The sequence below is a fragment of the Dermacentor albipictus genome, chromosome 6 (assembly GCF_038994185.2).
Source record: "Dermacentor albipictus isolate Rhodes 1998 colony chromosome 6, USDA_Dalb.pri_finalv2, whole genome shotgun sequence".
Taxonomy (NCBI): Eukaryota; Metazoa; Arthropoda; class Arachnida; order Ixodida; family Ixodidae; genus Dermacentor; species Dermacentor albipictus.
The window spans coordinates 91,809,161-91,834,380 of record NC_091826.1 but is presented as its reverse complement, the minus strand read 5'-3'; the positions used below and the strand labels follow the sequence as shown (position 1 = coordinate 91,834,380).

The 25,220-nt window shown below is 46.9% G+C and overlaps 2 protein-coding genes across 22 annotated transcripts in view; one reads left to right on the top strand and one right to left on the bottom strand.

Moving 5' to 3' along the window:
* The window catches only part of LOC135897691 (zinc finger protein 660-like), an 86,504-nt gene extending 72,270 nt beyond the window's left edge, over positions 1–14,234 (bottom strand). For all 16 annotated transcript variants that reach the window (XR_011515335.1, XR_011515336.1, XR_011515337.1 and 13 more), the window contains exons 1-2: positions 13,853–14,234; positions 8,615–9,294 (exon numbers count right to left, since the gene is read on the bottom strand). Coding sequence is in view for 3 of the 16 variants with exons in the window: in XM_065426420.2 (XP_065282492.1) it covers positions 8,615–8,630 (16 nt within the window). In the remaining 13 variants the exon portion in view is untranslated. The remainder of the gene's footprint in view (positions 1–8,614; positions 9,295–13,852) is intronic.
* A 243-nt stretch (positions 14,235–14,477) lies between these two features.
* Positions 14,478–25,220, top strand: part of LOC135897663 (uncharacterized) — a 45,485-nt gene continuing 34,742 nt past the window's right edge. For 4 of the 6 annotated variants that reach the window (XR_010563109.2, XR_010563108.2, XM_070541049.1 and 1 more), the window contains exons 1-2: positions 14,479–14,782; positions 17,664–17,798. Coding sequence is in view for 3 of the 6 variants with exons in the window: in XM_070541049.1 (XP_070397150.1) it covers positions 14,602–14,782; positions 17,664–17,798 (316 nt within the window). In the remaining 3 variants the exon portion in view is untranslated. Of the gene's footprint in view, positions 14,783–17,663; positions 17,799–25,220 lie in introns of all 6 variants that reach the window. The other 2 variants (XR_010563110.2, XM_065426356.2) reach the window with 1 other exon arrangement.

Below are 25,220 nucleotides of genomic sequence, written 5' to 3'. Positions count from 1 at the left end.
GCGCCTCTGGTCGAACATGCAGACGCTGTTGTTTGAGAAGTTGTGCCTCTGGTTGCAGTGTCTACAACCAGTTGGCACTCGCATACAGGTAAGGCATGCCATCCATAAGTGGACCAGCCATACCACCCATAAGTGGTAAAAAGTGCCACCCATAACACATAGTGCTACACAGCGCCACAAATTCGTCGTTATCTTTATCTCTTTCCATTCATGGTGCCTGTGCAAGGTACTATGCCAACAATGAGCCTCATTGATCAAAAGCAGTAAACAAGGCATTGCACTGGAACCGACACTTTAGCAAGGAGATTTGTCTTCATCAACCGTCCTGCTGAAGGCTAGGTAGCCCCTTGTGAGAAAGGTTGACTCCAACCTGACATATTCCTTGTTCAAACGCCGTTGATTATTCTAAGTCACCACTTTTACATGAACTGCTGTCTTGTTCACTGAGCCTATCCCTCTACTGAAGTAGACTTGCAACAATAAGCGAGCAAATGCAGACTAAGCGAAAAAGACTACAATATCACTTTTGCACACACACTTTTGTGATTTATTAAAACCCATAACCACTGTTGTGTAACTACTACTGCCTCCTATGTATCTCTTCGCTGCTTAGATAACAAATGCCACTAACAACATGGAGTACGCCAGAGCACGTCGACCATTCACCATGGCATCCGCTGTCTCTCGTCTCATCTTTTCTAATCTATAGCGATATAGATATAACATGGTGTCAGAAGTATGCAATTTAGCAGCTTTTCGATGCCTCAGTGATGCGGCACCACAGTATTAAGCATGGAACTCCTGCTCATTCAACCAGCTAAGCATTTCGAGTCAGGCAGCAATCTCGTGGAAGTATGGTCGGACTGGAAAGCAGTCTATCAGCTTTATGAAGCAGCACGCAAATACAGCACAAAGCCAGAAGCAACAAGGTCAGCACTGCTACTTCACGTCATAGGCCCAATAGCATGAAAAACCATGGCGACATTCTTTTTTCCTTCGCCAGCTGACAGTGAGCACAGAACTGACACGGTAACAGCAATTTTTGCTCAGTTCAGTGAGAGACACCTTTCGTACAAAAATGCGATCCAAGCGACAGCTGTCTTCAACTGCATGTATCAGAAATAAAAACAGCTGATTGACAAGTTCATGGCTGAACTTCAGCATCAAGCAGCAAGATGTGACTTCGGTGACAAGCTTGACCGCCTCCTATGCGACAGGATCATCGCTGGCACTCATGACGCTGTACTACAAGAGAGGCTGTTCCATGAGAGAGACTTGGCATTGAAGGAAGCCATCACCATGTGTAGAGCAGTGGAAATTTTCAAGCAGCATGTCTCTTCACTACTGTAGTGCAAAGATGTAATTTAATTTAATTCATGTGAATGTGGACTTTGTGAGAACTTCTGAGGGTTTTGATATCTGAGTCAAAAAGGATGAAGAAAGAAGATGCAGAAGAAGGCAAGCCAGGGACAGCTTGAGCGCTTGGCAGCATCAAGAAATTTCAACAAGGGAAAAAAAGGAAGAGGCGGGTGCCGAACGAGCAGGCAAGGTGCTCGTAATTTGGAAGACGCAGCAGCAGTGCGCTGTTCCGGGAGCTCCTGCTGCAGTACCCGAGGCGACCCTGTGGACGCGCCTGCCTGTTGGTGCAGACACGGAGAGGCGCCTGGTGTGACGACATTTGGAGCAGGCCTGGCTGTTGCCTGCTTGTAGCCGCCTGTTGAAGCAGCGTAAGGCTGTGTCCGGGATGAGGCCTAACCAACGCCTTTGCTTTGAGACTGCCTCTTGCATGGTGGCATGTGGAGTTGTGGCACTGCAAGCCACCTGCCTGACATCCGTTCGAGTGTGCTGGCCGCAGTAAGGCAGCCGGGCCCCGTCGCATTGCTCATCTGATGACCAGTGCCATCATCGCGTTTTGGCTCACCTCCCACAAGAGTTCGTACCTTGGCTCGCCTCCCACGAGGGTCATCGTGTCTTGGCTCACCTCCAACTAGAATCGTCATGACAGTTTTACAGCCGATTGTCGTCACTATCGGAACTGAACCTGTGAGACATTTTTACTCCTTTCCAGAACACTGCGCGTAGGACATAGTGTAGACATGTGTTTGTTTTAGTGACTTTCATTCCATACTACGTGTTAAATGCTTGTTTTGCTTTAATTCTAACATCTTCGAAAAATGTTGGTTTACCACTGTGTGCGCGTCTCTGACATTCATTACCGCTTGACTGCACACAGACATACGTGACAAACAACCGTTAAATTTCTGGCGTCCGCGACAGGACAAGCTCTACCATTACACTTTAGAGTCGCATGTAGTTTGTGTGCGGTAGACGATAATGGATGAAAAGAGAATGCTAGTTGAGTTAGGTAAGGAGATGGGACTAAGTGGAGAGGCTTTGAAGGCATGGGTGAGTGCAGAGCAGAAGGACATGAGAGATCAGCGAGTGAAGGAATGAGAAGAATCAAGGATAGCGGCACAGGAAGAACAAATGCGAGAGTAAGGCCGCATGGAGGCTGAACGAGCGCTCCTTGAAGAGTGACAGCAGGTAGTAGAGGCACAGCGTTCCCATGCAAGTGGTGCAAGCGATGAGACCGGTTGTGGTCATGGTTTTCGCAGCCCTCATAAGGTGATTCGGCCCTTCAACGAGGGAAGAGATGAACTAGACGCCTATGTACAAATGTTTGAGAGAGTGGCTGTTAGTCAAGGCTCGGCACAAGAGAAGTGGGCCTTGTCATTAGGTCTGTGTCTGACTGGAAGCGTTAACGGCAGTAGGTCAGATGTCTGCGGAAGACGCCATGGATTACGCGAAGTTAAAACAGACGCTGCTGCAGCAGTTCCACTATACGGAAGGAGGGTATCGCGTGAAGTTTCAGGATGCGAAGGCCAAGAATGCTGAGACGGCAAGACAGTTTGCAAAACGTCTTCTCGGCTACTTTGACCACTGGTAAGAGTTAGCCAAGACACCGAAAACGTATGAAGCATTGCGAGACAAGATCGTGTCTGAACAGTTTTTACAATGCTGCAAGACAAAGCTGGCTATCCTTATCAAAGAAAGAGGAGGTCGTGATTTTGACACACTAGCAAAGACAGCCAACCAGTACCTAGAAGCGCAAGGTATCAGAAATCTTGCTAGAGGCAAGGAAGAAAGGAAAATGAGAGGAAGCTTCTAGCCCACAATAAAGCAGTGGCTACTAATGAAAGCAAAGGAAAACTGCTCTGCTTTTTTTATAACAAACAGGGACGCCGAGCTTCCAACTGCTGGACTATATCCAGAACTCCCAAGGCATCATCGCCCAGGATATGCAGGAAGACAGGCCATAGAGCTGATGCTTGCCCTACTGGCTCTAGCAGACGGAGCAAGGTGTCATGCTTGCTTAAGACCGGAACAAGTCGAAAGGGAACAAGAAATACAACAGGAACCTGGCCAACAAAGTGCGGAAGATGGTCACAATGTTCTTTATATTGCCCAGAGTGGTACAACATTTGAAGGTGTGTCAAAACCGATGCCGGTGGTAATGGGTTATCTTGAAGGGAAGAAGGTAACCATCCTGCGAGATACCGGCTGTAACACAGTTGTAGTGAAACGGGCACTAGTTTCGAACTCCAAACTCACTAGTTGTACCCATATTATATGCTTATTAGACCAGTCTGCAAAGAGACTGCCAGAGGTGGAGGTGCACATTGGCTCGCGCTTTTCAAGGGACACGTTCGTGCAGTTTGCATGGAGGACCCTTTGTACGAAGTTATACTTGGCAATGTTGAAGGTGTCCTCCCAATTGAGGATACTGTGCGCAAGCAATCAGATTTTCCACTGTCAAGTCACAGTGCAACAAATTCATGTAAAGGAAGAATGGCAGCTGCTACAGGGAAAAAGAAAGAGCAGCAACGAAAACTACCCACACCACAAGTCAACCCGTTAAACATGAGCCCAGAGGAACTGCGAAAGTTGTAAAGCACGGATCCCACACTAGAAGCTTGTTTTGCAGAATTGAAAAAAAATAAGCACATCAAAGAAGCAAGCTGTAACAGAGTTTGTGTGGGTTCTTGACATCCTCTTCTGGCCCTACCAGACTGCAGAACGGCGGGACTTGGAGCAACTTGTGGTTCTGAAGAAGCTCCGGAACACAGTAATGCAGATGGCACATGAAGGGTTACTTGCTTGTCATCAGGGACAAAAGTGTACAGTAGACCGTATCCTTGAGGAATTTTATTGGAAAGGAATACAGGCGAACGTTACATGTTTCGTAAAATCCCAAGAACTGTAGCGAAGCACCTTGTAGGCCCCGTGCCCTTGGGAAGTATGCCCATCATCAGGACACCATTCCACCGAGTCGCAGTCGACATTATTAGTACTCTGTCACCAACGACCGATAAAGGGAATAAATATGTGTTGACACTGATCGACTTTGCTACACACTACCCCAACACAGTAGCATTACTAAGTATTGAGACAGAACGGGTAACAGAAGGCCTACTAGAAATGTTCTCTCATGTTGGTGTTCCACGAGAGATAGTGAGTGATCGTGGCAAGTCTTTCACATCCAGCCTAATGCAGGAACTGGGACGACTACTGTCAACGCCGTACCATCTAATGGTGAATGGTCTTGTGGAAAAGTTTAAGTAAATGATCAGACGTATGTGTCAGGAATGCCATAAAAAATGGGATAGATACTTGGTCTCACTGCTTTTCACCCACTGAGAAGTCCCACAAGCAAGCGTTGGGTTCTCGCCATTTGACCTCCTGTATGGAAGATTTGTGTGGGGACCGACATCCATACTTAAGGAACTCTGTACAGGTGACAACCTCGACACAGAGACCAAGACGACGTACGGATATGTAGTAGAGCTCCAGGAAAGATTACAGGACACCTGTAAGATGGTTCATGAACTACAGCAGGCAAAAGCTTCCCAAAAGAAGCACTATGATAGAAAGTCAAGAGCTAGACAGCTTTTTGTAGGCGATAGAGTATTAGAGATAATCTTCACATGGAAGGGCCCCTTTACAGCTAAAAAACGCAACGATTACAACTACCTTATAGACCTTGGTTCACGAGTGAGCCTATCCCACATTAACCTTCTGAAAAGATGTGAGGAAAGAGAAACAGAACCACACAACCAGAAGTACGACGCAATTACCATTGAGTTGGATATTGCGGAAGAACATGAAATAGCTTCCGTGACTCTACACCAGAGAGACAAATAAAAATGCTGCGATAGATAGTTGCTATCATGACTATCAGACATGTTACTATTGTTAAATGTCACTATTGGACAGATGGGTACACTAGCATACAAATCATGTTTGCGTATGTTGTTGAATTGTGTGCACTGTAGACAAGCTGTCTCCCAAACAACTTTCTTAAGTGGCGGGCAACAACTGCGGATGGACAGGAAGTGACTGTGGACAACTTGAACAGAAAAGGCAAGCAAGTTTGACAACAAGCTCACAAGCAACAGCCAAGAGGAAAGCTAGTGTTTCATTGAAGGAACAGGCAACCCAAAGAAACAGTGCCTCAGTGTACATGTGGCACGTGCAGAACCATACACCAGTCCCAACAGTGTCCCGCCTATGGCTCTACCTGCTACACATGTGGGAAGTTTGGACACTGTGCAAGTGTTCGACATCAGAAGCAACAAACGATGCAGAGGAAAGTTTGGATGCCTGGTGCCAACCAAGGTCAACAATCCAACCAGGAGTTCTTCTTGGGAAGCCTCACAGCAGACATTGTAAAAATGCATCATGAGACTGGTTCGAAAGGGTCAAAGCGAATGGACGTGACGTGAACTTCAAATTGGACACAGGGTCTGATGTGAACACTCTCCCTGAGCAGCTAGTGCTGAAATGGAAGCCTAAAATAATTGTGTCAACCAAAGCTAAGGTTACAAATTACCTAGGTGAGCAACTCAACATTGAATATGAATGTGCGCTCTCTTGCCCAGTGAAAAACAAGCAAAGCTTTCTCAAATTCTTGCTAGTCAAAGAAAGCCTATACTTGGAGCAACTGCATGCCCAGTGCTAAACTTCGTGCACAGAGTCAGGAAAATCAAGGCAGTGGAAGAGGCCTGCCCTCTAGCCTCTCAGCAGATTGAAGCCGTGCTCCAAGAATTTCATGTGTTTAACGGCACTGGCAGGTTACCACGAGAGTATAGCGTACACCTCCAGCCAGATGCAAAAACTACATTTACTGCCCCTTGCCTTGTGCCAAGTGCACCAGAAAAAAAAAAAAACTGAGAAAGCTGAACTCGAATGAATGGAACAGAATGGCATAAGCAAGTGCGTGATGCAACCAACAGAATAGGTGTAACTTATTGCCATTATCAACAAGAAAAATGGAAGTGTACGAATTTGTCTAGGCCCAAAGAACCTAAATGCAGCAGTGAAGCGACATCCCTGTCTCATACCAGTTCCAGAAAAACTATTCCAGAAGAACTGTTCCAGAAGAACTAAGTGGGTGCACTGTGTTCTCAGTTTTGCATGCTAAGAGTGCTTTTTGGCAGCTAGCACTTGAAAAACAGCTCACAGTTATGCACATTTGCCAAACCATGGGGACACTACAGGCTCCTCCGGGTACTCTTCGGCCTCAATGCAGCCCCTGAGCTTTTTCAGCAAGCAACTAGCAACATTTTTCAACATCAAGTATTTGTAACGCCATATTTTACCTATATTTCGGTCGCATCAAGGAGGCTTGAAAAACATGCAGCTCACTTGCGTAAAGTGCTCAGCATAGCACGAGCTAACAACCTCAAACTGAACTATGGCAAACTCAAACTGGCTTTGCCATCAGTCACCTGCCTAGGATATCAGTTGACACAGCAAGGCATCACTCCTGATCCCAGCATGAGCAAGTCCATCAAAGCTATACCAGCACCAACTAGCAGAGCTGAGCTTCTTTGCTTTCTGGGAATGGCAACATAGCTCATGAAGTTCATCCCAAATTTCTCAACAAAGAGAAGCCCCTTTGAGAAATTCTCAAGTCTGATGTTGCACGACACTAAGACGTCAGGTGCATTCAACAAGATCAAGAGCAAGTGGACAACAGCACCAGTGTTGCACTACTCTGACCCTTAGCAGTCTATTGCCATATCCGTAGATGCAAGTTCCTATGGAACTGGCAGCATCTTCCTTCAGAATGGCCACCCGGTAGCCTATGCATCTTCAGTACTCATGCCAGCACAGCAGCACTATGCGCAAACTGAGAAGGAACTGTTAGCTGTTGTGTTTGCCTGTGAACAGTTTCACTAGTATATCTGTAGTCGCAGCATTATTGTTGAGACTGATCGCAAAACTCTTATCGGTCCTCAGTGTAAGGACTTCCACAAAGTCTCCCCCAGGCTACAACACCTACTACTTTTCCACCACAATGGGGTAACTTATTTGTTTTTAGTGGACTACTATTCTAAGTTTGTGGAGGTCAGGAAAATGTCAACGACCTCAGTCTCATCTCAGGGATATGTATGCACACTTTGGCATACCTTCAGAAGTTAAGAGTGATCAAGGCCCTCCATTCGGTTCTACTAAGTTCAGAAACCTCAAAGAATGGGACATCGTCCACAAACCCACATCACCTGTTTTTCCTTATTCAAATGGAGAAGTTCAGAGAACTGTCCAGATCATCAAAGCAAGAATGACAAAAGCAATGTGCAAAGGCAAGGAACTCTCAGTGGCGCTGATGAACCGCAGAGCAACTAGAATTAATGGATGCCTGTCCCCAGCAGAGATGCTTATGGGAACAAGAAGAATGTTTATTCCAGCCCATCCCAGTACTTTGTTACCACACTACCCACATAAGGTGCTTCAGAGAAAGCTTCAAAGCAGCAGGCTCAGCACAAGCACTCTGACCAACATGCTCAAGGTCTGCCTCCGTTAGGCAAGAACCTGCCAGTGTGGGTTTAGCATAGAAATAAATGGAAGAAAGCAGTCAAAATGCAGGTAGGTCCAGAGCCATGGAGGTATACTGTTACAGCAGCCAATGGTCAAGCATACATGCCCAGCTGACACCACCTACGAGTGCAACGCTACTCAAGGGATCCCCAGACAACACCTGAAGACTATTATCCTGTTGAGTCGACAAAAGAAAATGAGCCACACCATCCCTCACATCCAAGAGTTCTGCATGACCTTCCCTCAGACCTGATAACTGTGCCACCACAAGCAATCCCTAAGACACACTTGGGAAGACCAGTGAGAATTGCTTCAAGATTTCTCATGTGATTCTCTTTTTTTGTCAGTTCTTGTGGCGGCATGTTATGTAATCATTAATGCCCCCTATGCACCTCTTCACTGCTTACATAATAAGAAACACTCCCAACATAGAGTAGGCCAGAGCACGTCAACCAATCACCATGGCATTCACGGTCTCTCGTCTCATCTTCTATAATCCATAGCCATTCAGATATAACCATCACTACAGAGCCCCATTAGCTTCCCTATGGCAAGCTCGTGCAAATAAGTCAATCAAGCTAGCAGATTTCAACAGCCTTTGAATGCACATGACAGTTATTTCACACACACACACACCCACACATACCACTGTCAGAATCGCATAAAGTGGAATTCTACTGAAAAATAGTTTGAAGTCACGGCCATGAAAACACTGGCAGCATGGTAGACTGACCTTGGGGAAGCGTCATCTGTAGTGTCAGTGCCCGCAGCTCTCGTCGGATGTGCTGGGACAGGGACAAGCAAGGCTGGTGTCCTCCAATAAGGTTGTACTCACACAAAACTTGGCCCCGGAAGACTCTACACAGCTGCACATCACCTTCACCACAGTGTAGCACACAGGGCACCAACACAAATGCCACTCGCAACAATGCCAGCACCACTGATCACGCACTTCACAGAAACCCTGTGTGAAGCATCACAAGTTTGCTTTGGCAGTGTCGCTCCGGTGCTTGCGGATGTGCACCTTCAGGGCGTCCTTGTGGGAGAACCTCTGAAGGCGGAGATGGCAGTGGAATCTGCCAGCACCGTCGTTGTGCACCGTCTTGACATGGCGTAAAAGGTTCTGCTCACTCGCAAAACACCCAGTGCACAAGAAGCAGTTGAAGGTGGTTCCACGACCGCTGTGTTTCTGGAGGTGGCACAGCAGGCGGTTATTGTGGCGAAACGCAGCCGGGCAGAAACAGCACACATGCTGTGAAAGGCCAAGCACTGGATGCTGCAGTTGCTCATGCTCCACTAACAAGGCCTCACTGTGAAACACGAAGTCACACTGAACGCACTTCCAGACACTGACACCTTCCTCTAGAGTGACTGAAATGCTGTCCTTGCTTTTGACTTGACTTGTGGCAGTTGCTATGGCAGCACAGGCATTGAAAAAGAGAAACCAAAGGTGAAGTTAGCTTATTAAGTGCAAGACACAGAAAAAGAGGAAAAGGCAATTTATTTATTTGAACAACTGAAAGGTGAATGTTTACAGTTAGCTCTTCCTTGCAGCTCGCATTGTACACATTTATGCACATTTCACATATGGTTGCTTTTACAGATCATAAGCACAGTTGTTTGGTTGCAAGTGACTTCTGCCCCACCATTTTTATGGCAATCTTTACCAGTCTAGTACTGTCTGGTACATTTTAACGAATATATTGTGACACGCTGACGAAGACATTTTAAGCTTGGTCGGAAAGAGACAATGCTCTGGACTTCGTGCGCTGTCTACCGTCTTCTCAACTGCTACAATTATTGTAAATATCCTGTAAATACCAGATGCCCTGGTTCTCCTTTAGTCACTGTCGTGATGCATTGGCCTCTTGGAGAAGTTACTTTCACGCTACTCTGGCCCTTACAGTGTCTTGCGTCAAGTAACTGACGTCACGTACGAAATCGCCCCTTTGAGCCAACCGTGGCTCAGCCTCGCTCCAATGTGGTCCACGTCGCACGTCTTCAAGTCGTATCACTTGCCCGCCTCCTAACCAGCACCGAGCCAGTGCTTCAGCCACCCGGGGTTATGTGACCCGCTGACGAAGAAGACATTTTAAACTTGGTCGGAAAAAGACGACGCTCTGGACTTAGCGCACTGTCTACTATCTTGTCAACAGCTACAATTATTCTAAATATCTTGTAAATATACTTCTGACTACTTTTAACCCCGTAACAATATTTTGAAAGAAACGAGTAATAATGAGAGGAAAGCTAAAACCATTTTTTTTAAACGAAACTGCCATGTAGTAAACATTTATTCAGATCAATTTGGCATCGGAGACTCCAGCACACCGAAATTCAGAATACCGAGCACAGTTCTCAGTGTGCAGTATCCAGGGCCTTGTTAAAATTTGTGAGCCAATGGGCTGGTTGAAGGTGTTGCCTATGGTCGCTACTGTGGAGCACAGAAGGCACTGGTGAAAGATGCTCAAGCCAAGCTTGAAGTTTGTTTCACCACATCGGGGGGGGGGGGGGGGGGGGACAGTTAGTAATTAGACATCGTGCATACAGAATGAGAGAAATATGCTTTCTACAAAAATGCTGTGACATGAAATCACGGTCAATTTGGATGCAGTCCCCAAAAATGCGAGCATTAACCCTTTACATTATTTACTCCTGAGGCACAGCAGTTTCTGTGAGCACTGATGGAGTCATTAGCACTGTCATGGTAGCTCTGGGCTATTTTGCTCCATTCCAAACAACCTTGAGCTCCAACTTGGCAGACTGGCACAGTAGTAACCTGTGCCCGCACTAGTTATGTAGTCCACAGGACACATTGAAACTTGAAATATACATAGACATACATTCAAGATTCAAGGCCCATCAAAAGTAACGCAATAGGTGACAAGAAAAACCAAACACTTCGCAAATCGAGACTCGTCTTGACTCAATGCCTAAACCTGGCGACTCTCACTCTGTGATCACTGGAGACTCGTGGTGTCGCTGTCTCTGAGGCGTCTGTTACCGTGGTCTGCTCTTCGTGCTCCTCGCAGTTTTCACTCCGAGCTGGCTCGTCGCTGGGTCTGAATAGGGCATTAGATGCACCCTATTTATACACAAGCACCGCGGTGGATGTTTCGACAGCGTACAAGCAGGGCTTGGACGCTGGGCTGAGCCCACAAGCCGTATCCTCGATGCCTCGAGCCTACACTGTATCTCCCAGCTGCAACGGAGGAAGGACAGCTGCGGCATCACGGCGATCAAAGTCTTTCTTCTGCCGCCTTCTCACCTCCTTTGCCTTGGCACTTGACATCGTCTGGCACACGCCACATTGGTTCCAGGTGGTCCACTGTCTTGGGAAGCCTGGCTCGCAGGCTGCAGCCCAGCAGTACCTGCGCTGGGCTGAACCCTGTGATGCCTGCAGTGTCTCAGTACAACAGATGAGACGGAAAAGGATTGTCTCCTTTCGCAAATAATTCTTTGATTGTGCGCACCATCTTTTCATCTTCCCCACTTGACTAGGGGTAGTTTGGACTTGAGGTGATGCGTTGGAAGCCACAGTGTTTCACAAAACCTGCAAAGGCATGTGAAGCAAACTGCTGTCCATTTTTGCTTTGTACTACTGCGGGAATGCCAAAATGAGCAGAAATGCTTTTACCTGCATTGATAACTGCCTCAGAGTTAGTTCTTCGCATGTACATGACTTCAGGGTAGCGGGAAGGATAATCAACTACTAGCAGGTGGTTGTGTCCCTGGTAACAAAACAAGTCCTTTCCTATTTCTTGCCACGATTGCACTGGAGTCTTCGCTACCACCAACTGCTCACTTCTTTGTGCTTGTGCACTGTCTGCGGTAAGTGGCTCTTTTTCGTATTTGCTGCGAAAGTCCGTACCACCACATGCAATCTTGAGCCCTCAGACAGCATTGGTTCTGCTCCTGGTGGCCTTCATAGACAAGTTCGAGCATATCCTATTGCAGCAAAGCCGGGATGACAAACCACGACAAGCGACTTGTGGAGGTTCTACAACGTCTGCAGAGAGCTGGAGTTAAACACGAGTCAAAATGCTGCTTTGGCCCAGACAAAGAAGAGTTTCTGGGTGTGGTCATCGATGCCAATGGTACTTCACCAAGACCCAGCAAACTCAAAGCACTGTGCAACTTGGAGACATCCAAGGGCATTGCTGGGATTAGACGTTTCCTCGGCATGGCTAATAATTTGGTGACTTCCTGCCCAACTTTTCACAGGCAACCGCACCAATCCGCACCTTGCTAGGCGAGCAAAATGCATGGCAATGGCTGCATTTTGCATGGCTTCCATGCATGACTTCAGGAGACCACTTTTAATCTGGTAAAGGTGATGTTCACCTCAGACCTGTGCATCGCGAAGTATCATCCCGGTCGTAATACCACTGTCTCGTGCGATGCAAACTCACTTGGATTGCAATCCGTTTATCTGCAGTAACAACCATCGAGGGAGCAATGCGTGGTAGCATTCACATCGAGGTCGTTAACTGACGCAGAACAGCACTACAGCTAAACATAGAAAGAGGCGCTAGCGGTAGCATGGGCAGTACACTATTGTGACCAGTACGTGTGTGGACTAAACTTCATGGTAAAGACCGATCACCAGCTGCTGATAACGCTATTTGGACACAATGCCCACACATATTCAAAGGTTTCGCATCAAACTTGTGCGCTACCAATTTAGCGTGGTCTACGTTCCTGGAAAACAGCTAGCCACTGCGGATACTCTTTCAAGATCTCCGGATGAGAAGTCGTCGATCAATATGGTGGATGTGGTAGACAGCAACATTGCTGTGAATTGGCCAGTTACTTTCAAAGGATACATTCCTGGACCAGTGAGACGACCCTCCAGTTTTTCGAGTCACGATGGTGCTCCCGAAAAAGTGCTTGGAATGATCATAACTTCTGCTCCCGAGTCGACCTGGAATTCCATTTACGCGAACCCAAACAAACTTAGCGTTTGCCTCATGACTGGTCTTTACAGCATGCATTTCGATGGATGTCAGCTTTGCAAGCTTTGTTTAGCTAAATAAACTGCTTTGAAGTCTCCTTTCTTTTTGCAAAACTTGCAAACAGCTTTCTTGCCAGGGCAAAATTGATAACCGCCTCAGAGTTCTTCGCATGTAGATGACTTCATGGTAGCGAGAAGGATAATCAACTACTAGGAGCGTTTCTATTGGTCCCAACGCCTGATTACCTGTTGCCTTCTCCCTGGCGTGTTTCACTGCATCAACGACGACTGGCCCAGATAACTGGTTTTCTCGCTCGGTATCTTTGAGCAGCCGTGCATGCAGGAGCGCTTTATCAAGCATCAAGTAAGCAGTGTGGCAGAGTTGTTCCAATAACCGGCTGCCCAACAAACCAACGATAAAGCGGTCTCGGAAGAGCCTGTCCTCGGCGGGCGTTGAACCGTAGTTGTATCTTTTTACCATATTTCGCAAAGCGGAATAAAGAATATCCTTGCTGTGTCGTCCGCTTGTGAACTTCGTTTAGCGGGTGCACGAAATACGAGGCGAACTTGCTTTTCACAACGCTGTACGACTGAACTTCTTCGGCCCAGAAGTTGAGAGACGCCAGCACGCGTTGTGCTTGAACACCCATGTAGTAAAGAAGCATTCGTATCCGAACCTCATCGGTGCAATCCTGTAGCGTAGGCATAGCCCTCGAACTGCTCCATTCAGGTAGACCATGCACTTGTGTCGGCGAAGTCGAAGCTCGATGAGGGGCGTTGACAGACGCGTCTACACAAGCGACTCGGAACCGTGTTGACCGAACGAAGCCCCCCTTTATTGGACGTGATCACAAATATAGAAAGCATGGTGCGTAACACCCTCTACAATCTCCACCACTACGGCTGGTTTTTGATAATGGGTACGGTTCCACGGTCGTTCTTGGGAGTGTAGCGACCCATAAACGCACCGACAGAAAAGGCGAACGAGTCAGACCAAGACTAGGCAACGTTCCTCACCTCGGTAATCAACGACGCAAGCTGCAACATTCAAAAGGTTGTCATCTCACCACAAACTTGCCAACAAATGACAGCGGGTTTAACACTTCAGAGTGGTTTGTATCGTAGTGGAGGTCGTGGTCACTTGTCTTCGTAGCGCTCGCGCGGCGCTTTCCTTGACGTGACGTTCTTCGGCACTGTAATATAGCTGAACCACTTTCGGGGTTCCGCGCTATGGCTGATGGCAATACTGCCAGAGGCTTCGCTTCTGGCAAGAAATATTCAAATAGATCCGCTTTCGACGGGAACATGTTACAGCAACACATAGCGCACGCGACCACAACAATCCGGGAAGCGCCGAGGCGCTGATCAACGGCAACTTTCAACTCCCTCCCCTACTACGCTCTTTCCCTCAATACTGATGTACAGCGTTGCCAATGAAAATGCTGCGAAGGCACCAAACCACTCTGTCCTAAGTTCAGTGAATTGCTAACTTAATAAAAAATACGCGCCATTTTTATTTACTATTTGTAACTATACTGAAATAACTACGTGGTGTTTTTATTGCGTTACTAAATAGAACGAAATAAAAAAAAGCTACGTGACGTCATGACTGCCGTGTTTAAACATCATTAATTAAAAGAGCATGTGACTAAGTCGACGACATTGGTAGGCAAACAAAGCGGCGAGGTGTGCGCTGAACCAGCTGCAGGTTCACCGGGTTACCTGCGTACCTTCAGAAACAGTACAAGAACGAATTTACTAACACAATGGTGACTACGTGTTGCGTATTGGGATGTGCTACTCGCGCGAAGACTGGAAGTGGCATCGGTTTCTTTCGATTCCCGAAGCACGATCCTGAACGACGCCAACAGTGGATTCGCGCTGTTCGAAGGCGAAACTGGGAACCGACTGAGAACGACCGGGTTTGCGGCGAGCACTTCTTGCAGGGTGAGAGGGCATGATGATTCATTGTCATTTTCTGTGAAAGGTAGTATCGATTAGCCTTAGTGGACAACCAACCCGCCGCGCGACGCGATTGCCTGATTGTTTCAGAATGACAGCTAGCTTGTCATTTTGATTGCGTTCATGGTGTGAGCTCTCCGGCCGTATTTTGTAACGATCCAGTTAACTTCCAATCACTTTATCCGTCTCGCCGAATACCTTCCTGTCCTTAACGGTGGCATTTAGATCCCAGACGAATTAAAGTTGAGGGTGATTCAGGAAAAGCGGCAGTCATTATAATTATTTTTGTTGTTGTTGTTGTTGTTGTTGATGTGCCGCGTACACCAGCAATGTTTATAACTCCACATCTCATGACAATTGCGAACAGTTACTTCCCTTTGCACAAGGAATAAAGTCTGTATGTATGAACAGACAGAACTAAATAACAACTGGTCTATGCCTAAAATGTTCCCTCCACATAAACACTAGCAAGTCAAACATCCATGCTCAACACGTGTATACACACGTGCAAGATGTATATCGGAGCTTTCATATCAGCTGCGACAATCAGCATGACATTGACGCATCTAGATAATTTACGGCTGCTACACACAATTGGTTGAATATGTCCAAGAACATGCAGACACTTTGCACATCCCACGGCCACTCACTCAGTATAACTAAACTAGTAGAAGGGATACAAACTAAGACATCTACTTACTTCCGTCTAATAATAAATTAAACCACCACAAATATATGTGCACATTCGCAACCACATTCCAAACAGTTGCATCTGCCAAGGTTTCCCATGCATCACTTTCGTGAGAAAATCAATAACAAACATGGTCACTGTCAGTGACATCTCGGGCATCTGGCAGTTTCAGGCCTTTAGTGGTAATGCAAAGCGGCTCATTCACGTGGTTAGGGAGAAGGCAGCTTCTTTCCAATGACAAAACCCAGTTGAGGGCCAGAAAGGAGCGTTCAATGCTGTGCACATGGTGGTCGGTAGGAGCAAAGGATGACTTGGGAAGCATACAGCAATGATTGAAGTGGGCAACAATGAAAAGCAAAAATACAAATGCTGTGCCTGTCAAATCCTCCTTCAGTTGTTGGATGATGTTCCACTCCGCATTTAAATTCTTCCCATCTCGCTGCATCCTTCCCGTGCTTGCGCCCTGGCCCTGGAGCTTTGAAGCCCGGCTGGTCCTCATATTTTCCGTACTTTCTTTCACGGGGAAGTCGAGGTTTCTTCCACCACAAGCTAACCATGGACAATGTGTCCCTTCAAGTACATGCCCTTCTTCCGATGCTGTTGGACAAAATTCCCCATCGGGTATTAAAAAAAATAGTTATGAATTAAGGGGCGTCTTCAGAAAAACAAGGAAGTGTGTAGGAAAATCATCAGTGGCCGCATTTACATGAATACTACACTGGCGCATTGCATCGCATTTCCCGCACATCGCATTCTCGTAAACGGTGCTAATGCACTAGGAAGAAGATTAATGCAGCTCTGACGTTGAGGTGTTTATGTAACTACGTTACATTCAATCAGCAAAGGGTGGATGATGTGTCTATTTGGTATTACAGTAATTTTGTTGAAAAAACGCGTATACTGCGGTGGGAATCAGTAAAACAAATGAGATGTGACAGGTCTAAGGTGGGCACAGAAATCACCCTAATAAATCTGATATAATGTACAGTTGCATTTAATATGAGCTAAGCATGGTCGAAGGGTCTAGAAGACTGCACGGTAGTGCTGACACTTGAAACATTGGTTTAATAATTACCAGTAATTGGAACAGTTCTAAGTTATCCACCTTGTCATATGTTGGCACCACCGTGCAGCCATGGAGACCCTGTTGCGGCTCACATTGAACGCAGCTATTTGTGAAAAATGGTTTGTAAAATGAGGAAAAGCATGAGACCTCCTGTGGATTAAGCATGCTCATGTGTTCTACTTTTTTGTTCTCTTTTCCTTTGTTTAAAAAGTGGGGAGAACAAAGTAAAGAAAATATTGCCAAACCCATCCTTGTTGTTTTTGTTAATGTGGTTTCTGCCTGACAATGAGGGTTTATAGGCACGAGCTTTACCTCATGATTTGCAAGCCATTACACGTTCCTGCGAGTGATTTTGGTTGTTTAACTGGGACGTCTTTGTTCAAAAAGAGGTCATTGCTTGTATGAATTGTTTCTTAAGACTATCAGTTTTCTTAAACTACCAACTATCTATTTTGGGTTGCCTTGATAATCCCCTTATAAGAACCCGTGATAATTCTCAACACTTTTTCATGCACCCAACAAAACTACTGATTTCTACCTGGTTTTTCTATATAACATTAAAACCTGACTTTTATCGCCTATTTCCAAAAAAATATTAAACCTGAAAACAAAGGCCCCTATATATATGTACTACCATGGCCTTTATATATAGCCTGCTGGTATTTTTGGTATAGTTTAGAGGGTTATAACTTTAACACAGAAAATGACAAGTTAAAAATCTCATGTCAGTACCATTTTACCCTACAAATCCAGAACACCATTTCAACCCAAAGAAAATTAAAACAACACGTTGACCTCTACTTCTGGCCAAGGAGCGTACATTTGGGTAAAAAAAAAAGTATTTGAGTCAAGGGAAATAATACTACAGTAATTAATCATTTTGTAATTGGTTTGCTCAGCTGTATGCAGCTGAAACATAATTTGCTTCAGCATGTCAAGAATGCCACTGTGGATTTCCTGCACTCACATCATTATTTTGAGGTAGCAAACTGATCAGTTTATCAAAAATGTTGCATAGGGCATTTAAGGTTAACAGTCATTCCCCACTGCAAATTTCAATTTTGCAAGCTTACCCTGGATGAAAATGTCTGGCACCCACCCCAATGCAGGACAACCTTGTCACACGCACAAAAACCATCCAGACTGGATTCCCTCCGTGTTTTCTTTCACCCAACGGAACCGAGAGCTTGAAGGTCGGAAGCTCAAGCGGTTTGAGAGGAGTCTGAAACGGCTGCGGCGTTTGGGTGAGTTTTCTCTTTTTCTTATAGGTGCATTTATAATCAAAGGATTCGCAAATGGTGTGGCACAATCATGACGTGTGGGACTGCTCATCAGAACCGGACCGGTAGCAAGTACGCTGGACTGTTCCCATCTCAAAGTTGTAGGTGCCATACCTCCATTGCATGCCACAAGAATTTATTTTAATTAGTGGCCAGCTTCTTAAGGAGGCTGGTAAAGCGATGTCTGCTGAGCCGCACTATGAAAAAGAGAGCACAAACAACCCGGCCACTAGCTATAGCACTTACAATCATACTCATTTCCACTGCAGTTCGCGCTTATGCTCATGGGTGATCATCTACATCAGCGCACAATCACCATTCGTGCATCCACTCTTACCCACTGAGAGCCATTATCGTTCACTTATAGTGACCGGCATTCATTCCAATTTCTACTCTTGGCCTCTCACATACTTTGTAGCCACTTACTCAAACTTAATCACACCTGTGAAGTGAGTGTATGAGGGAGCACTTGATCACGATGGTGTATATGCTGTAGGGGTTGAAGGACGGACTCTGGGATGAAATACCAAAACTTGGGAGTATTTATTCTACATTCTGTACAGGGAGGTGAGCGTCAAGTGACATTCGTACAGTCATTACGGGCCGGCAGCAACTCGGACACTGCGGCCCGCGGCAAGAAGTTCGAGAGAGGTGAATCAGGGAATCAGGGCATGTCCCAGAATCCTCAGGTCTCTCTGGAAGGCTTCTTATAAACCCTTCGAGCACTGCAAGTCACGTCATGTTTGACCAATGGGAGAGTCCGCTCCGATGACGCCACTTTCAGCCAATGGTAGGCGCCCGTGTCGCGGTGTCGCACCTGGCGGCTCTCTGCGGTCTTGCCTCGCAGACTGGCAATCCACTTCTTCTAGGCTGGAGAAGGAGGGGGGGGCGCTCATGCTTCATTGCACAAGGGCCCACCTGCACCCGGTGGCTCGGCTCCGCAGCGGTAGCAGATGCCTTCTTCAAAGCCGAAGGGGGACGATTGAGCTCCATTGTACGAGGCCCCCTTCTAATCCCGGCGACGCACGAACTTGTTGGCACGTGAACCTGTTGCCTTAAACTTGTTTGCTCGGCCGCTTCTCTGGAATGCACTTTCCTGCTTCTGCATTCCTCAATTAGCTGTGCTGCCATCCGATGTGGTCTGGGGAACTCGAAGTAATCGCAGGAAACAGCTCCATATCTAACAGCTCGTCCTCGCCCCGGTAGTTCTGAATGGCCGGTGAACTCAATTCGCTGGCCATGAGGAACGCTGATAGAAGCTGCAGGGTACTGGGGTCGAGCCTCGTTTGACAACCCTCGGGATCCTGGGCCCTGGAGAACATACGTCAAACAAACCAAACAACACAGCGCTGCCCCACGTGTAAGCGCAGGCTCTTCACCCCTGACTCGCCAGGCTATTACTGAGTCAAAATGAACCCTGATCTTTTATTTCCCCAATTTTGACAAAGCAGTTCCAACCACCCTTCCAAACAGCTATCCATTTCTCCTCGATTGCCGACAAGACCAGACTACTATTGTTGTTGCAAAACAAAAGGGTCGTTGACGATGCAAACAACAAATGAAAACAGCCGTACATAACTCAAGTGGCCTAACTACACGAACAGCATGTTTCCAATCTATCGCAGTGGCGTACTTATCGCACGTATTGGTGCCACTGAACAATCTGGTCAACCTCACAAGTACGTAATCACAAGTGCACCAGCCTTGTGGTCACTAAACAGAACGCGTACTTGCATTGTAGGCAAACTTTTCATTTACGCTTACTCACGTTTCTTCCCTGAAAGTCCTACAGGACACGTGACGTAAACGAACAATTAAACTCGCGGGACTTACACACTCCGCAGAACTCTTAAAATAATGCGTCTTTTAATAACTCTTTCCACGCACGCTCACTAAAGAAGTCAGAATACGGCTGCCTTCCACACACACTAGCAACCCAGTCATAAAGTCTGCTTCCTTCCGTCCACACAGGACACGCGCTAATGGAACTAAGAACGCTTCTCAATGCAAATGATGCACTTACTGAAAATCTACGCGCTTAACCTTAGAAAATTCAAAAACACTTAAAGAAGGTTAAATAACACACGCGCTTTACCATAGGCCTCTGAACGATAACCTTGACCCTCAGGTTACTCACACACAGAAAAAAAGAAAGCCTATATACTTATTAATGAGCATCTCGCGAGACTACATGTTTACTTAAAACGCATCTTTCAAATCTCGAGCTTCTCAAACGAAAACACAAACAAAGCTCATACCTTTACACATTGAAAGAAATCCTAGCCTCAAATCGCGAAAAACTTTCCGATGCTCAAAATAAAAAAAACAAGACACTCCATTTCTACGGAAGGGCTCTTCGCCTCCCTTTCCAAACGCTTATGTCTGACTCATACTCTGAGCCGTCCTCGCGGTGGTCGCGGCTTGAAAGCTACTCTGGCTGCCGAGAGACAACAAAAGGGCTGACTAACTATCAGCTCCCCCAAGACGTTACGGTCTCCTGCCAATTTGCGTCCTCGCGCCCCGCTTTCAACACAAACTCGATTGACCGCGTCGCTACTCCCCACCTGGTCTCGTCCTGCCACCTTGCGTTTCTTCGAACTGCACGCTGAGCTGTGAAAAGAACTACGGAACGACGAGGAGCTTAACTGCCTCGTGCCCTTTGTCCGCGTCCGTGCAGAACATTCTTCGCGGTCCCCTTTTGACCTGTGGCTCGCTCGTTTTGGATGCGTCAACATCGTCAGTGACGACCGCACCTTTCTTCTCGCGCCCTGCCCATTTGGGGTTCTCGCCATCTTTGGCGGCGCTACATTAATTACCGTCTTTCGGTCTTTACCGCGCTTCTTTTTACGGCGCTTTCTCTTTGCACTCGCTTTCATGTCGCCTCGTGCCTCGTGCTGGCCGGTACACATTTCGTCGGCCCGGATCGGTCTCTTACCCGCACAGTCTGAGTGATTTACATTTAAATCTACTCTCTCTCTGCCTCGACTGGCGGACAGCTTAACCGACTCTGGCACAATGCAGCAGGCTTTACTCGAGTTAGACAACTCGCACTCTTGCGAACTGCCCTCTACTACATTGCCCAGCTCACGCTGTGAATCGGCACACAGCCCGTCGGTATCGATCGCTGTCTCACGCGCACAGTCCGAATGATTATTAACTGAACCATCCCTCTCTAGGCTATCTAGACTGGCGGAGAGCCGCACCGATCCCTGAACAATGCAGTTGTATTCTCTTGAGCTATACAGCTCGCAATCCTGAGAATTACCCTCAACTGCATCGCTCAGCTCGCACTTCACTTCTGCACGCACATCTGGCTCTACATGGGTGCTCGCTTCTGTCGCGTCAACAGTACCCTTTCCTTCGCTAGCAACCTCGCTAACATTACCAGCGACGCACACACGCGGTAACTGTGCCAATTTGTTCGCAGCTGGCCTAGCTGTCTCTACAGTCATCTGTTGGCACAGCACCTCGTCGCTCTCACTCTGGCCTTTAACGGCCTCTGTTGCCACTAAGGCATCGTTAGCAGCTAGCCTTTTCCCTTCACTTATGAATCTGCAGCCACTCTCACAGGCACTACTCTTTTCGTCGGCTTCTGGCGAAAATCCGTTCGATGCTTCCTCATTCTTTCGCTCTGTACTACCTACAGAATTCTCAGACAGCCGTTGTCTCTGTGCCAATAACTGATCACAATACTGTATCTCTTTGATCAGTGCTGCCTTCTCTCTCTCATACTTTTCCTCTCGCTCACGTTCGCGTTCATTCTCACGTCCGTGACGCTCACACCTAAGAGTAAGTTCTTGAAGCTCATGCTTCCGTTCATTCTCGCGTTCTTCACGCTGACGCTCACTCCTAAGCTCACGACGCTCTCGCAAACGTACACGACGCACACGCTCCCGTGGCTCCTGTATCACCTCCCAAGCAAGCGCAATGCTTTTGTCATCATTGCCACTATCATTAATCGCCTTTATGATAGCTGGCGTTTCCATCCGTTCGTCCGCCTCAACTCCCAAATCGTCGCACACCAACAACAAGTCTAACCTCGTCAACCTTCTAAGATCCATGGCAGCTGCCCCGACAGGTGGTTAAAACTGTTTTCCTTAATTAATTTGTGCAAATACACAGTGCATCAAACTCCCGATTCCCAGAACTATCAAAATTGAACACACAACCTTTGAGTCTGACGAATCATAAGGAAAAAAACCACGCGCTCACTTACGGTTGCAGCACCCTGCCATCCGGTTCATTTGTCCGCTGTTCCCGGCTCCTCTGGACTCCCTGGGTCGAAGGCTCGCTCCTTCTTCGATACTCCCAGTCTCTTCGGACCTCTTTCGACGAAGGCTCTCTCTTCTTCGCTCTTCCCGGTTCCTTAAGATCTCTCTCGACGAAGGTTTATCCGTAGCGCTGCCACCAGCTGATGCATTCGGAGGCGATCCTACCGCTGCCAACCAGATGTAGGGGTTGAGGGACGGACTTCAGGATGAAAACCCAAAACTTGGGAGATTTATTCTACATTCTGTACAGGGAGGTGAGCGTCAAGTGACATTCGTACAGTCATTACGGGCCGGCAGCAACTCGGACGCTGCGGCCCGCGGCAAGAAGTTCGAGAGAGGTGAATCAGGGAATCAGGGCATGTCCCAGAATCCTCAGGTCTCTCTGGAAGGCTTCTTATAAACCCTTCGAGCACTGCAAGTCACGTCATGTTTGACCAAAGGGAGAGTCCGCTCCGATGACGCCACTTTCAGCCAATGGTAGGCGCCCGTGTCGCGGTGTCGCACCTGGCGGCTCTCTGCAGTCTTGCCTCGCAGACTGGCAATCCACTTCTTCTAGGCTGGAGAAGGAGGGGGGGGCGCTCATGCTTCATTGCACAAGGGCCCACCTGCACCCGGTGGCTCGGCTCCGCAGCGGTAGCAGATGCCTTCTTCAAAGCCGAAGGGGGACGATTGAGCTCCATTGTACGAGGCCCCCTTCTAATCCCGGCGACGCACGAACTTGTTGGCACGTGAACCTGTTGCCTTAAACTTGTTTGCTCGGCCGCTTCTCTGGAATGCACTTTCCTGCTTCTGCATTCCTCAATTAGCTGTGCTGCCATCCGATGTGGTCTGGGGAACTCGAAGTAATCGCAGGAAACAGCTCCATATCTAACAATGCCCACTTACAGGCCCTGCACTCTCATCAACAAAATGTTGGTGACCTGTGTGACACTGTGTCATGAAGCAAAGCCACTTTTGTTGAAGGCCACCGGTGCTGAGGTTTTTCTTTTTTACTGTCTTTTGTACCATTTGTCAACAAACATGAATAGAATTTATTGATTGGAAAGACAGAGAGGTCGACCTGAGCTAGTGCGCTCTAGTCTGCTACTCTGCAACAAAGCTCCCATGCCTACAAGTGCCCTTAACTGAGATGGACACAAGGTGCACAGACATGGCTTCTAAGCACGAGTCCACTCAGCATAGACTGCAGGGCTTCATGATAGAAGATGCCAAACTTTTTGGCACCAGCAAATACTGTTAGCATAGACAATTGATGCACCAAGGAACATTTTTGCACACTTCCCCTTCATCTTTCGTGTGCAAAACAAACGAACAAAAACTTTGCAAATGTATGCAAATTTGACCAGCTGCCAACCCAACTTTCCAAATCCACTGTTGGCCTGGTGCATCACCGAGGGCAGCGCTTCGATCGGTGCCTATTCGCAGCAGCGCCGAAACATATACGAACAGTGATGACAGAAAGATTTAAAGAACAAAGAAACGTTGCATGGACTTTATCAGATGAGGATAGACTTGTTAATGTAGTGGCTCCACTTGAACAACGAGAGTGGGAAAAGGCAGAGAAGAGGGTTCCTAGTAGCACGTCGACAGGTTCTGATGGCATACCAATTATGTTAATAAAGACATTGGGCCCGAAATGTAAGCACACATGAAGAAAAGTAGAGAGCAAAAAGATAATCGAGGATAACGCCCCTGATGCGTGGAGACTGAGCAGGATGAGCATGATATATAAGGTAAAGAGGGAAGAAGCCGAAATAAACAACTACCATCCCATAACACTGACGTCGGTGGTTTACAGGGTGGTGATGCAAATTATAAAGGATAGACTACAGGCATAGTTGGAGAGTGGGGGGGTGCTGGGGGAACTACAAAATGGGTTCTGGAAAGAGGAGGTTAGAGGACAATCTGTTCTCATTGATTCAGTGTATTGAAATAGCAGAAAAGGAACACAGGTCCCTATGGCTGGCATTTCTGGATATTAAGGGAGCCTATGATTAAAGATTATTTCATATTCAAGGGTATTTGTGGGACAGACTGGGCACACTATATGTGGAAGCTGGAGTAACTAAACTTTTAAAAGATATCTATAAAGATAACAAGGTGTTTATGAAATGGGAAATAAAAGGTATCTGAGCCTATAGAGATACAGCAAGGGCTTAGGCAAGGGTGACCTCTATCACCTTTGTTGTTCATGTTGTATCTACAAGGATTAGAGACCAAATGAGAGAGAAGCGGACTTGGCTTCACCCTTTCTTTTTTTCAAGCACGGAGAATGAACTGAACAGTCATTACCAGGACTGATGTACGCGCATGATACGGTACTTATGGCTGACAACAATGAAGGCTTGCAGGGATTGAGGGACATCTGCAGTAAGAGAGAGATAGATAAGGTTTGGAGTTCAGTAATGAAAAATCGGCAGTCATGACTTTTAATGATAATCGGGGCCACAAGCATAGGATAGAGGAGGTTAAACTGAAGGTATTGGATAAGTACAAATACCTTGGTGTGCGGATGAACTATGGGGCTGACTACCTAACAGAACATGAAAAATATATGACAACTAAAGGTAGCAGGAATGCAGCTGTGGTGAAAAATAGGGCCCTGTGGAATTACAATAGATACGAAATGGTGATGGTTCCTAGTCTGACTTTTGGCAGTGTTGTCCTGTGCATGAGATCAAAGATTCGAGCAAGGTTGAACAGTAAGCAACATGGGGTAAGTGGGCTTGCTTTGGGAGCACACGGAACTACACCAAATCAGGGGTTACAGGGTGACATGGAATGGACATCATCCGAGGGCAGGGAAGCTAGCAGTAAGGTAGAATTTGAGGCTCAATTGAAAAAGACGGCGGGAAAGCGGTGGAGTAGGGAAGTTTTCCATTAGTTGTACATACATGAGGAATGTCAACACAAAATGGAGGAAACGACCCAGAAAATTGTCAAGCAAATATTTGGGCAGCAGCGAAGGGGGGGTGGGGTGGGGGGGAATAAATTATTTAAAACATGTTTAAGGAAACAGAGAGGGGTTTGTGGACAATAGGGATGCAAACAAAATTGGCACTGGTAGCATACATAACTTTCACGCAGGAAATTGCCAATGAAATTATGACAATTC